This window comes from Typha angustifolia, chromosome 1 (assembly GCF_048772165.1).
Source record: "Typha angustifolia cultivar Huaian chromosome 1, ASM4877216v1, whole genome shotgun sequence".
Taxonomy (NCBI): Eukaryota; Viridiplantae; Streptophyta; class Magnoliopsida; order Poales; family Typhaceae; genus Typha; species Typha angustifolia.
Genome location: NC_133239.1, coordinates 4,689,930 through 4,704,621, shown reverse-complemented (window position 1 = coordinate 4,704,621; position 14,692 = coordinate 4,689,930). Strand labels below are relative to the sequence as shown.

Genomic DNA, 14,692 nt, shown 5'->3' with positions numbered 1-14,692 from the left:
TGCTATTGTTAGTAGTGGTTGGACTATTGGAACTCGGAGTGTGACTTTCAACACGGCAGCAGTGGGGTGAAATCGACGCCGTTTTCCAACGCGGTACATACCAGGAGATGAAATTCCTTGCAGACTTTTGTATCAGGTCGTTGACCGTATATATATTTCTATAGGGATCTCAAAATATATTATAGTTGTTGATAACTTCACCAGTGTCTTTGCGTTTGTAAAGCCTGGTCTAATCCATCCTAATTTTTCTTAAAAAAAATTAAAAAAAAAACTCTAATAGAAGCAGAATATTAAATTTTAGTCATTTATTGTTGATAATTTTAATATAAAAGTATATATTTTTAGCACTTGAATGTCAACCCTTTTATATCTATTCAAATCGCGTGTATATATATATTCTTTGGGAGTGGAGTAGATATGAAAGACTTGTTTAATTGATTTCTAATTCCACTGTCCCTGCATGCCAGAAGTATATCAATTTTTTAACCATTAAAGAAAGGCTATCAGTTTAGAAGCATATTCTTCTCATTGTATCACTGCTAGCCAAAGAAAGATATTAATAAACATAGCTCAGTATAATTACACTATTTTTTTATTATAATTTAAAGGTATAACTTTAAGAATAAAAAGTTAGAATAACTAAACTAGATTTTCCTTTTAACACACAATCATAAACGGCCTAAGAGTTTAAAATGTGTTTGTATTTAATTATCTTTCACTTATAGTATCACTTTCGCCTAGATTTACTGAAAGTGGCGAATTAATTATGTCTGATTTAAACTGGTATCTAGTAATTTGAACTTGTTATTCTAGGCTAGACAAAGAGGCTAACCCTCGTTGTGATTTCTTTTAAAATTTTTTGAAAATTTTTCTAGGCCTCCACCATCTTATTTATTATATTTCTTTTTTCTTTTTTATTTTAGAACAGTAATAGTAAATTGGGTTAAATAGGTTTGTGTTACTTAATCGTCCTCTACATAACTAAAGTAATATTAAAATTATAGTTAAATTACTAAAATACCTATATTAATTTTAGGAGAAATTATACTTCGCTAACACAGGGCTTGGGTCAATTGCATAAAACTCTCACTTATTTTTAATTTAAGTATTTAGCTTCTATGTGTGAAAATTCGAGCTAAAATGTACCAATTTGTTTGTTGTTAATAGAAATATGAAATGATAATGCTCCCCTTATGTATATGGAATTTCATGCAATTAAGCCAAGATAAAGTGTAATCTTTCTCTTATTTTAATTAGTCAATAACCTATTAGGGGAGAAGGTATGTTTAAACATCACCTCTCAATCATAAAAATTAATAAACACTGGGAATATAGTTGGTCAGCTATTTTTGAAAGCCTTAGACATTAGCACCATTAGTCTGGATGAAAAACTTAATAGCTCCACATTAGTCATAAGTATACAGTGATTTATGTGATATAAAATAAAGTATAACGGGGATAAATTGATTATGTCAAACTACAATAAGTCAAATATATTTAATTGTAAAGAAACAAGTTGTCATTGGCTAGAATCTCGACCCTAACCATGCATGCGTGTCTGCTTTCTTCTAATAAATTTAAGAGCTTGTAAGTTAAACATAAGCCAGACTTAACTCGTGCACGTGAATCGAGTCCGACAGTGCGTGAGTGTGTGAGTTATTTTGCATAGTATATTTACCGATTAAATATATACATATTTTGGAGCACTTATATATCGTACTACTATTTTTAAAATATTCAATATTGTGTTAAACTCACTTCTCTTTATTTTTTATTTTTATAATACTCAATTAAAGTTAATTTTTATTTACTTTACTTCTTATAGTTGAATAAACAAATATATAGCATTAAAATACTCTTTGAGCTCTTTCAATTTCACTATCAATAATATGTAGACCCCGCTTAAAAGTGAGTTCAAAGTTAATAATATATTCATGTCAAATACACGGTATTCCAACACCGGAATCCATCCGATATAAACAGCATTTTTTTTTTAATTCCCATACTGACCCTCTTCAATTCCCACGTGTCAAAACATTCACCAACTACACTATTACACGCTTAGCCCCAAGATTGCTTATTATTATATTGAATGTGCTCTCAGTGATTTAAAAAATTGGAATTTTACAATTCACACCCTAGTATAGGGTCAATAGATATTATAAAATTCACTCTTTATGAGTAAAATAATAAAAGATTGGGGTTATATATTATGAAATTCCCTATAATATAAACGCAATGGCGAGTCAACATACAAATGTAAAAGAAGCATAGACATTATACTATACACATGATAAATTAAGGATATATCTTATAAAATATATATATATATATATATATGTGCATATATATATATATATTTATTTATTTATTTATTTATATACCTTCTGCTGCTTTTCCTCACACATGGTTGACTTTAGAAGAGAAAGGAAAAAAAGAAAGCAATTCAAAGACGTAGTAAATTTAAACCCGTTTGCGTCAAGCAATCCGTATAGTCAACTGGACTCACGCAACTCAAGTGGTTAATTGACTTAGAGGTTATTGTTATGTATTGTCATGATCTCGGAGTTTTGTCTCCCTAACTCATTACTTAATGCTATCATTTCTTTCAGTAAAAAATAAATAAAATAAAATAAAATAAAATAAAATAAATAATTGATCCAAAACTCCATCTAATCCATTGTCGAGGGTGAATCATGAGGTATTTTAGATATTTACTTTTCTTTGAATTATGATTAAATATTTTAGGAAAATTTATAAGAGAAAAAAACCCTAGATTTTTAGTTTTATTATCATCCAAACCTCACATATTCTAAGTTAATTTTATCCTGAGAACATTATAAATAACGATACATAGAATGTGAATGATATTAAAAGTAAAATGTATAGAGTGCATTTGTTTAGAGGATATACACATGGAATCGGATTAAATTATCCCGTGAGCTGCACATAATATTATGTTTGGTAAAAATATAATAAACACGATTAAGTGCTCGGATCGGATGAAACGGAATGATATATTCTGAGCGGAGAGATAACGCAGCCGTTACTAAAAGTGAAATAATTATCCCTAAGATAAAATGTAAATAGTAAAGCAAAATAATTTTTATGGTGTCTTTTAATTATTCTCTTCTTCGTTTTTATGTCATGCATGATTCATGGCTGTGACTTCCGTATTATGGAGCCCAATTGGGTTGGTGCCATGGGACAAGGATACAAAGATTTGTCTCATTTACTCCAAACTTTGGGATCTAATTAAATCCCAAATATGCTATTAGATTCTTACACAATAATAGGATGTAATGGGTCCCACCGTTCATATAGAATTATTATTTTTCCTCTCTCTCTCTCTCTCTCTAAAATGAGATTTGAATGAATGGAAGAGTTTCTAAAGCATGAGCTTGTGGGCTTAGTATATATCAAACAACAATGCTTTATTTTCTCTCAATTACTAGACCCAGTATTCATAAGTTATAATCTCATGCATCTAGTGCTCTAGCTAGTAATTTTTGACCTAATTCTTTATGCATGATTAGTTTAAGAATATATGAACTTATAGAGTATGAGCTTCAAAGCTCTCATACTTCACTCTCTAAAGTTGCTAGGATTTTAAATATTTTATTATGGCAGAGTTTTGAAATGAATAAATAGATTGGAAACTTCACAATTGAAGAAGTTATTCTGAAATAGAATTGCAAAATGAAAGAGATTACATTGCTTTTATTTCAACATAGCATCTTAGCCATTAATAAGAGCTTATGATTAAAGTAATATAAAAAGAGTTAATTATTTTGACAGAAATATAATCTAATTCCTATATAGTAGAAATATATCGGTCATTTAGCAACTTATTTACGGTGAAAAGTATTACCATTAATGAACTACTGTTAATTATAGATTAAAAAAATTCTAATAATTACAATTGTGATTTAACTATTCAAATTTAAATTTAAAATATCTGGGATAAGTTGAAATCTGGTGGAAGGAAAAGTGCAATTTGTCAAAACAAAATAAATCATGAGATTATTCATTCATTGTTGTGTGTGAAGCCTAGGAAAATCACCACCACTAATTTCCTCGTCATATCAATTAATTCCAGTGGGAATAAGCAACTTTTGTTGCAATATTCAAAGTCAAAAAACCAAAATATTTCAACTTATGGGTAAAACTTTGAATTCTCCTTTTCAAGTAGCCCACTCGGTTTTAAAGAATCATGTAGTCAAATAGCGTTAGTAGTTAATTAATCGTCATAGTTTCATAGTAAGCATAACCTTATTCTAAAATACTTTTTAAGTTGATTAGTTTTTCATTAGAATAATTACACTTCGACTTTCTAAACTATTAATTTTTTCTTCACCACTTTTAACTTTTTTTCCCTACAAAAAGACCTAACGAACGCTAGAAATCATCAGCGTGTGGTCCTTCTAGTCATCTGGTAGGAATTTTATCGTAATTATAACACATGCATATCATGTGTTTGAGAGGGAACGAAACAATCCGTGCCTTTTTTAAAAGGACTAAAATAATATTTTACTCTTCCCTTTAATACTATTTAATGTTTGATGTTCCTAAGAGTTTACTAAAAAAAATAATAGTTTATAGGATGAAAGTATAATTATCGATCTTTTTATATCATATCAAGTGTAATTATTATACCAGTGTACCGGTTTATATCTAAATTTATAATAATCTAAACAAATATAAACTTTTCTTTTCATACGAGCTCGAAAAATAAGTAGACTAAATTAGTTTGAAAGTTACGCGAGGACAGCTAAACACCACGTAAGTATACAGTGTGCAGTATGTGTGATATACGTGTGTTTAATGCTTGGTTTACATGTTTGACCACTTAATTGTGACATTACGAAGATAGTGATATCGTTAAGAAGAAAAAGAATTTGACTACGTCACAAGTGAGGTAAGCATAGATATATCATGTTTGCATTAGGAGTTGTGTTATGAGACAGGGTGGATAGGATATTCAACTCATACAACTTAGAGTTGGAGAGTGTGGGCTAGTCCTTTTGGTTTTGTTCATTTTCTTTTAGTGTTCACTAATTCATTATGTTTGATATGATGTAAAAGTGATGATAAAGATTAGAAAAAAATAATAACTCTTATAATTTATGATAATAATCTTTGATATGATATAAAATAGAATGATGTAATGTTTTAGATACGTACAATGATGCTTTAATGAATGTAAGTATGTAATGTTTGTAACGTCGCCGCAATACTTGAAATGTATCGTAACTAGTTTCTACGTATGACTAGCATATAATAAGTATTCACTTATGTATCCGATGAATACATAAATGGATGTATGTATACAACCAACCAAATCAAACCATATAATATTATGCAATGGATGGGTATACATATTATACCAATCTTGATCATTAGAATTAATACCCATTTTAATCAGTAGAATTACTATTTTACCCTTTGAACATGATTTTCACGTGTTATATCTATATTTCATAAATATATTTAAGAAATATTAACACTTGTTTTGATCATTAAAATTAATTTTTTGCCCTCTAAACCTGGTTTTTCATATATTATACCATTTTTTTTTTACCTAAAACAAGATTAAGAAATAGGTAGATGATAAGAATAAGGAGAAATATGAAAAAAATTGAGTCAGAACTTTTGATTTCCTTCGACAATTACTCAACTGAGTCAGCATTAGGAGCTATTTGTTTAGAATAATATTTTTCAGGTTTGGTGCATCAAACGACAATACTCCTATCGTTCTCACTAAGAATAAAAGGAGGACGTTGTATATGATAGGTGTGATTAGAGCCATTGCTTATTCGTTGGTGTACATCTGACAACCGACCCACAAGAGCACAGAGTCCTCTCAATCCCCGACCAAAGAGCTCTAATCATATATACACACAAACCATATACTCCAAATGAAAAAAAACCCACGTGGCCACATGAAATTTTTTTGCTCAGAAATCTCTAAACCCACCTGATTAGGAGGCAATCACAATTTAAACATGGGATGTTCCGAATCTACCGTCGATACGAAACGTGTGGACTTCTGTCAGCCGTCTTTACTGAAAGAGGAAAACTAAAAAGAGCCCAAATATCTCTTTTTTTGACGTCCGCAGTCCTATCCGACTCCCCTGATTGGCCCATCCCTCCTCGTTCGTCGTCTTAGCGGCGTTCTCGTTTGGATTCGTCTGGTCGGCGTACCATCCGTCTATTCCACCCAAATATCTCTTTTGGATTCGTAGGATCGAAAGATACTACCACGTCAGCTAGATGTGACGTTTGGAGTTGACGATGACGTGGCCATAGAGAGTTGCTTGTCCCTTTAATACCAACTTATGAAAATTTATGAGTTGAATGCATTTAACATTTAATTGTTGTATCAATCCAGTCGTCATTATCTTTTTTTTTTCTTTTAAATTTAACTAAATAATATTAAAATAATTAAAATGTCTCTATCGTGTGTTAGAGAAGACATACAAATTTTAATATAATATAATAAAATTATCAAAATAGCTACAATACTTCGTTAGATTTCATAAAAAAACTAACGATTTTACTTTAATCATAGATACAAAACTAATTTGAAAAATTTTGAAATACAAAGTAAAATAATTTTGAAAGAGTAGAGTATATTTGACCCAAAATTTATTGATAATGAGATTCCGAGTCCAATAATATTGTTTGCAATAAATAGGAAAATATTAAAAAAGTAAATTATTTAGTTAATTAGAGTTTTGTTTTCCTTCGATAATAATTGCCCACAAATTTTCTCAATAAGACTTTTCAAAACCTATAACTAAAATACATATGTTAGTTTAATGTGTAAGTTAAGATCAGCACGTGCATAGTAAGTTATGTGAAAGTGGGAAATTACTTTTTAGATAATTTTGCCATCCCCGAAATGACCTACAGAATAGTCTGCCTTTTATCTTTCTCTAAGTCCTCTGCATTCTAGCTCTCTATTTTATTTTCTAATATTATATCTCTATATCTTCTCACATATCTCCCTCCATTTGATCTCTACGGGCGGCAAAAATTGATCCGATCCGATAACTCAACTCATAATCAGATTTGAGTTTAATGTAATCGGGTCAACTCACCCAATTAATAGTCGGGTCGTGTTTTGATTTGTATCCTTGACTCGTGTTGATCTTTTTGACCCGTTTAAATATACGGGTCGGGGCGAGCCAACTCGCCAACCCGGTATATATATATATATGACCTAAGCCTAACCCTAACTCACTCACACCTCACTCTTTCCAAACACCGTCGCTCCTATTCCTATCCTCCCACCTCAAAGGCCCAAATTTCGTCTTCTACCTCCGGCTCTCCCTCACAGCCATTACTCACGACATTGGCCTTGAACAGTCGACATCGGCCTTGAATAGTCGATGCCGGCCTCAACTCTTCGTCTTCTACCCCCAGCTCTCCCTCGTAGCCATTATTCGCAACACTGGCCTTGAACAATCGATGCCGGCCTCAACTGAGTCAACTCCTCGTCTTCTACCTCCAGCTCTCCCTCACAGCCCACTCCCTCCCTCAGTTTCTTCCGCCGCCACTGACTCACTCCTAGGGATTCGAGAGCTCCTCTCCTCATCGAACTCTATCCGTTTTCCCCTCTTCGAGCCAAAGACATGGATCCCTCTAGTACTCCCGACCTCCCCATGTTGGAGGATTTCGGGAAGAGGGTTAACCTCACGAGCCTATCGAAAATTGGCCCATTTTAGCTTAGGCTCGATTCGAAATTCAAATCGAGTCAAAAAAGCTCAGACTCTCAAATCAATCCGAGCAGAGGCCGAGCTTTTGCCAAGTTGAGTTCAAGCCGCTTGTTTATTTTGACGGCTGACTTGGTCGTTAGCCGCCTCCTCACTCCTGAAACTGACTTTCTTTTGCTTGATGCTACATTTTATTATTGTTCAGTTTAATTTTAGCTATTAAATATGGGACTTTTGTCCAAAGCTATCCTCATATTTCCCCTTTGTCTTTTTCCTTTACTTATGACATAATATTGCTTCTGTGGGCGAGCAGCACCAGCCTTTTCTCGTTCAGGTTATTCTTTTGCATGGAAACGAAGTAAACGAACACATCCACCGGACCGAAAGCTTAATTTCATCATCCTATAAATTAATGGCCGGCATCCACCCAAAGGAGAAGCTCATACTCGCCTCTAATGGCTAAACACATGGCATTCCTCGGGATTCATGGCCTAGGACGGAGTCGCGTCTTCCTAGCCGCGGCTAACGTCGCTGTGGTGGCGCTGGGCGCGGGTCTCTAGGTGGGCGTGCTCGGCACTTGTAGGGCGAGGGAGAGGGCGCCGGTGGCCACCGCGGCGGTTGCGGGAGCGGCGACGATCGTGGCCATGGTCGGGATGGGTGTAGAGCAGGAGATGACGGCGATCGCCATCGTCGACATTTTCGAAGAGGGCGACGGTGGGCCCACCCAAGATTTCGCGAGGAGGGAGACGAGGGTAATTAAGTAGTTTTAGTTTCTTAGTTTGGTTTTGATGTAATTACCTTGGGCCATTCGGGGACATACATAATTACTTTATTCTCATTTATTTGTCTACACTACACATATTGCCCCTCATTTATGTAAAGGTAAATTTGTATATAACACCCTGCCTTTTAGCTAAATTTGTATTTACATCCTATGTTTTCACTATTTACAGATCGAGCTCTATGATTCAATTAATATTTGCAGAAAACACCCTGCTGTTAGTTCTGTTAGCTTAACTTAACCAAACCCAACGGTTAAGTTAACTATAAAATATCCTCGTCTAAGTTACCCAACATATACACAATTTAACCCAAACCCAACCCAACTTAACCCAGCCTAACCTAACCTAACCTAACTTAACTTAACCTAACCAAACTTAACCCAACAAATACTCAAATCTATCTCATATTTCAGAAAACCCTCAATGCGTTCATTGTAAATGGTGGATCTCCGACTGCTCTTCTCAGTCATAGTAGATTGCGTTATCTTCTTATCGGTTGTCTAGTTGGCCACTTTCCACTAAAGTTGGTCACACTCTCTCTCCTGGCTAAGTCTCCGGCTAGTTGTATCTTTTCACAGAGGTGAAAGTTAGTAATAGGAGGGTTTATTGTCTTCCTCGCTAGATCTTCTATTAGATTTAGGAAAAGTAATATTGTAAAGCATCTTTCCTACTGTCATGTTTCTTATATGGTCCCTACATACTATATTTAAGGATGACATGTTTCCTGCTGTCAAGTTGTAGATCATTTGGTCTTATATGATCTTTTTATTAATTGTATTTCTTGTATGATCCTCATAAAGTAATTAAATATTTATTTCTATTAAATATTTCTTTGTGGTTCCTATAAAGTAAAGTACTTTGTTAATTTATTTCATGTGTAGTTCCAACACAACACAATAAATTATTCTCTTACTATTAAACAATTTGTTTATTATTGGTCATGGGTTTCATTTCAGATGGAAGATTATGTTTCGATAATACGGCTCCACTATAAGGGATCACGGAAGATAAATTAAAGTACTTTACAATCTAAATATGTTAATAGGAGACAAATGACATTCACCGTAGAGCGAGACTACATAAATTTCATAGATATGTTGGATTATATTTTTGATCAAACAAAGATGGATAGGCAAGTTGTCTTACATATATGTTATAGGAGAACGGGTCCAAAGGAAGCATATGCTGCTGTATTTTCAGATCATGATTTATTAGAATAATTAATTTATGTAAATCTGAAGATCATATTGATATGTTTGTAGTTGGTACTGAGATCCGTGGCACAAATTCATCAAAAGCCTTGGGAGAAAGATCTTCAAAGTCAGTGGCAGACAATCCAAATATATCTCTAAATGATGTTGGAGATATATGCTGGAGATAATGTTAAAGGTAATGTTGGAGAAATAGATGTTGTAGGTATTTTAGGAGATGATGTTGAATTTTCCACAAGTGCTTTAAAATGCTCTACTAGTAGTGATAGTGATAAAGATGCTGCTATAAATGAGGAAGAAGTTGATAATATTTTATCTTCTGAGAATGATGTTGAATAATTTAGAATTCACACATAAGAGCGAGAGGCAGAGGATCATCACTTGCAGTGGGGAGCATGTTTGACAATGTTTACATGTTTAGAGATGCCCTTAGAGACTATGCAATCAAACACCATCTTCAGACGATCTATCTTCATAATGAGAAGCATAGGGTAACTGTTAAATATGCCAAAAAAGAGTGTTCTTAGAGATTGCATGCTTCAACTATATATGGTGGCACACTAATCTAAGTGAAAATAGTGAAATGGGAGGATACATGTGAGGCTGTCAATATTTATGAAAATAAGATAGCTAAAGCTAGTTGGATAGGCAACAAGATAATTGATTGGATTAAGGTTAAGCCAGACATCTCTACTAAAGTTATCAAAGCTCATTTAAAGGATGCATATCAAGTTGAGCTCGGGTGTTGGAAAGTATGAAAGGAAAGAGAGATAGCTTTCGAGAAAATATATGAAAATATAGAAAAATCATTTCGGTTTTTTCCTGCACTACAAAAAGAGTTAAATGAGAGAAATTCGAACAGTGTAATCAAACTTGATGTTGATAATTTAGACGGATTATTTGTCAAATTTTTTGTGTGTTTCATGGCATGTTCAGATGGATTTAAGACAGGTTGCAAGCCATATCTTGGACTTGATGGTTACTACTTAAATGGAAAGTATTTTGGTGATTTATTGGCTACAACAGCATGTGATGCAAACTATGGGATATTTCCAGTAGCATTTGCAGTAATAAATATTGAAAGTGGGTATATATAGAGGTGGTTTTTGGATTTTATGAAATAAAGTATTGGAAATATAGAGAATCTCACATTAATGTCAGATCGTTAAAAATAATTAGATGTTGCTGTCAGTAGGGTGTTTTCAGGAGTGGAGCATAGAGTGTGTTTTAAACATTTTTGTGAGAACTTTAGGCGAAAGTTCACTAGTAAGGCATACAAGAAGCTTATGTGTGAGGTTGCTAAAGCATATGTCTCCAGTTTGAAAGGATTGCATGAAATCACTGGAAGATTTATCCCAACCAGCTAGAGATTTTGTGAAAGCTCAAAATGAGAAGGTATGTTGCATGTGAAGCCAAAATTTAGTAATGTATTAACATTGTTTTATTACTATTATGATGTATTAACCTTTTTAAAAGTTTACTTCAGTCACTATTATGATGTATCTAACTTCTTAATTTTATTGTAGACTTGGACAAGGAGCGAATATCAAGAGGGTGCCAAAGTTCACTACTATACTAACTGCGGTGCAGAGTCATTCAATAAGTTTATTTTAGAGGATCGAGCGAAGTCATATACTGATCTTATAGACAGTATCAGACAGAAACTAATGGTTAAGATGGGCCACCGCATAAGGCATGCTGAGATGTGGCAAGACAAACTAACACTAGTATTAGCTAAATATGTTCAATGGGTGAGTAAAGAGGCTGGTGGTGCTGGTAGCATCTTTCGATCTGGAAATGAGGAAACAAAAGTGAAAGGGGAAAATGAGAGATGCACTGTTAAATTGGATGAACAAACATGCTCTTGTAGAAGGTGGCAATTATGTGGGTTTCCTTGTATTCATGCTGCTGCAGTCATTCTATCTTTTTGTCGAAAAGTGGCTGACTATGTCAATGATTGTTTCACTATTGAAACAATATAAGCTAATTTATGGAGAAAAAGTAGCAGAATTGTCAGATAAAAAGTATTGGAAAAGACTCACAGATAATTTAATTGTCAATGCTCCTAAGAGAAGTCAACATAGGGGAAGATCAAGAAAAAAGAGGATAAGATGTGTTAATGAGGAGCGAATGCCAAACAGGGTGATTAAGCCAGTCAAAACTTATGGATGTTGTGATGGAAAAGGCTACAACAAGAGAAGTTGTAAGGAGCCAATAGCATAAGAGCAAAGACAAGTAGCTGAAAATTCTACAAATATCAATATTAGACAGAGTAGAAGGAGAGGTACAAGGAAAACTTTAGCTACTAAGTTGGGGTCATCCATAGCTATGAGAACAAGGAGTAATTCAGTCACTAGAGCTATACATGATTTTGCACGTAGTACCCAATAGGTACTATTAAATATTGCTTATTTTAGAATGCACATGCCTCAATAATTACTCATGTCTCATAAAGTAGGAACTATATTTATCTTGTCTCTTTTTTATGCAGGTCACTAGTATTATTGTGGTCCTTAGCTGCTGGATTTTTGGAGTTACTATTTACTCATTTTGTAATTTAATCATTTTTGTAATTTGAACTTGGATTTATTATTTAGTTCAGCCATTATGTTATTGTACTAAAACTTGGTATTAATATTTTAGATTTTATGGTGTAATTTTATCAGAAATTTTGTTAATTCAATGGCTTTGTACCATATTATAATAGCTTTTAGCATAACAAGTTGTGTAATTTTTATAGTATCAAAAGCTTGGTTGGTTAAAAATTTTATATGTTTAGTTGTAAATGTGGATAATCTGTAAATTCAGGTTGTTATAAACTTAGCTTCGTACAGTTGTTATAAAGTTTAGTTTAGTTTTGTATATTTAGTTATTGTAAATATGGATAATCTGTAAATCCAGGTTGTTATAAACTTAACTTTGTATAGTTGTTGTAAAGTTTAGATTTAGTTGTTGTAAAGTTTAGTTTAGTTTTGTATGTTTAGTTATTGTAAATGTGGATAATTTGTAAATCTAGGTTGTTGTATGTTTAGTTGTATATTTAGTTGTTATAAACTTAGCTTTGTACAGTTGTTATAAAGTTCAAGTTTAGTTGTTGTAAAGTTTATTTTAGTTTGTAAAGTTCAGTTTAGTTTTGTATGTTTAGTTTAGTTTTGGTTGTAGTTGTTTAGTTCAGATTCTTACAGGCAACTATTATCAATAGTTAACTTTACAACAGCAACAACTACTATCAATAGTTAGTTTTACAACAGCAACAACTACTATCAAGTTACAAATTTTATTCAGAACACAAAAGTTTTCAAATTGATACATAACACAATCATTAGTTGATTTCACTAACATTGTCATTGATACATCACTCATCAGTTATTTACACTAAGATTGCCACATATACACTTAATACTATTACACCAAGGCAAATGCACATAAAGAGCCATCCCATCTTCTTCTCTAGCATATTCATCTTCAACTCAATTCTAGTTAACTGGTATTTCAAATCTATCGGGTGAAAATTGACATCGTCGCACCATGCGAAATAATCGCAACGATCATCCTGCATTGAGATTGTTAATATTTCAATCAAACACTAGTAGAATATCAATTAAATTGCAAATCATACCTTATGTCCAAGGCAAGAGTAAAATTTTCTATTTTTGTTCTTGTTCTTATTAGAAACTCGAATTTTGCAAACACTCCTACCACAAGGGCAACTAAAGTTTTCGCCCACATCATTGCAACTCAAATTTGAGCTCATTAATTAGCTAATAGCTATGCCATTTCTGAAATCCATACTTTAACATTTCAAATAGGATGTAAGTTCAGGATTTGATTAGTGAAATTGTTGTAAAAAGTAAAACCGAAGCTGTGCCATTTCTAAAAATCGAAGCTATGCCATTTCCCAAATCTAAAGCTAAATCTAAAGAAAATATCTAACCCAAGATAGAGGAGGAGAAGAGAGAGTTGTTAGAAGAGAAAATCCTACTTTTTCTTGATCAAAAGAAGCTATAGGTTCTGCCGTAAAAGAGAGGAAGAGAGAAGTAGAAATAGGAATGAAGAAGAAGGAGTATTAGGGTATTTTTGTTATTTAAGAAAATTAATTGTAAATTTGACAGAATATTCCCATCTGCCCAAACGGTGTTAGTTAAAATCTAACACATGGTGTTTTCTATAAATATTAATTAAATAATAGGGCTCGATCTTCAAATAGTGAAAACGTAGGGTATAAATACAAATTTAGCTAAAAGGTAGGGTGTTATATACAAATTTCCCTTATGTAAAACATCTCATTCCCTCTATTAGGGTTTTTGACCAAACTAGCCCTATCTTAATTATTTTTTATCGAAATGAAACTTAATATTAAAAGATGTCTGTTTCATTTGTAGCTAGCCATTAGTAAAAAGTTGATAACATTATTATTTTACTTTTAGATAGAAACGCCAATAAGTTTAGCAATAATATTATTGAAAATTTATATATGTAAAACTTTGAACTTATTAGCGGTTTATTTAAAAATTTTCAGATGAAATGTTGACGGGTTTAATTTTCAGATGAACTTATTAGCGGTCTATCTTAGTTTTTTTTTGCCACATATACAATGCTGATTATATCAGCATCTTATATGCAATAAGAATACTTCGAATTTGATAATATTTTTTTCTTAGATAAAATATTGAATTGTTTAGTGTTTTATTGTAAATTAAACTACTTTTGATATTAAGTTTGAGGATGTTTTATTTGAGTTAAAAACAGAACCGACAAAATGACATCGATTTTACATAGTTAAAAATATCAAAAATATCATAATAAATTAATAAAAAAAAACTATTTTCTTTATTTTTTGTGATTTTATTAATAAATTTAAAATAGAATAAAAAACAATTCACTAGGTATGCAAAATCCAAAAAGTTCTAATCAAAATCTAATCTTCCCCCACAATAAACAGAGATAATATATTTAAATTATTACTTTTAACATCTAAGGA

The 14,692-nt window shown here is 32.5% G+C and overlaps 1 protein-coding gene across 1 annotated transcript; it reads left to right on the top strand.

Annotated features, from left to right (window-relative positions):
- Nucleotides 1-9,852: 9,852 nt before the first annotated feature.
- On the top strand, nt 9,853-11,693 carry LOC140759902 (uncharacterized). Its single transcript, XM_073096597.1, has 4 exons — nt 9,853-9,916; nt 10,648-10,794; nt 11,075-11,106; nt 11,238-11,693. The coding sequence occupies exons 1-4, from the start codon at nt 9,853-9,855 to the stop codon at nt 11,691-11,693; spliced, it is 699 nt and encodes a 232-aa protein (XP_072952698.1).
- Nucleotides 11,694-14,692: the final 2,999 nt, after the last annotated feature.

Bases quoted from the DNA above. Each gene is read 5' to 3' on its own strand.
- LOC140759902 (XM_073096597.1), top strand. From the start codon at position 9,853: ATGATGTTGGAGATATATGCTGGAGATAATGTTAAAGGTAATGTTGGA. The intron at 9,917-10,647 runs GTATTTTAGGAG...TGGCATGTTCAG, and splicing joins TGGAGAAATAGATGTTGTAG to ATGGATTTAAGACAGGTTGC. The intron at 10,795-11,074 runs GTGGGTATATAT...TATCCCAACCAG, and splicing joins TGCAGTAATAAATATTGAAA to CTAGAGATTTTGTGAAAGCT.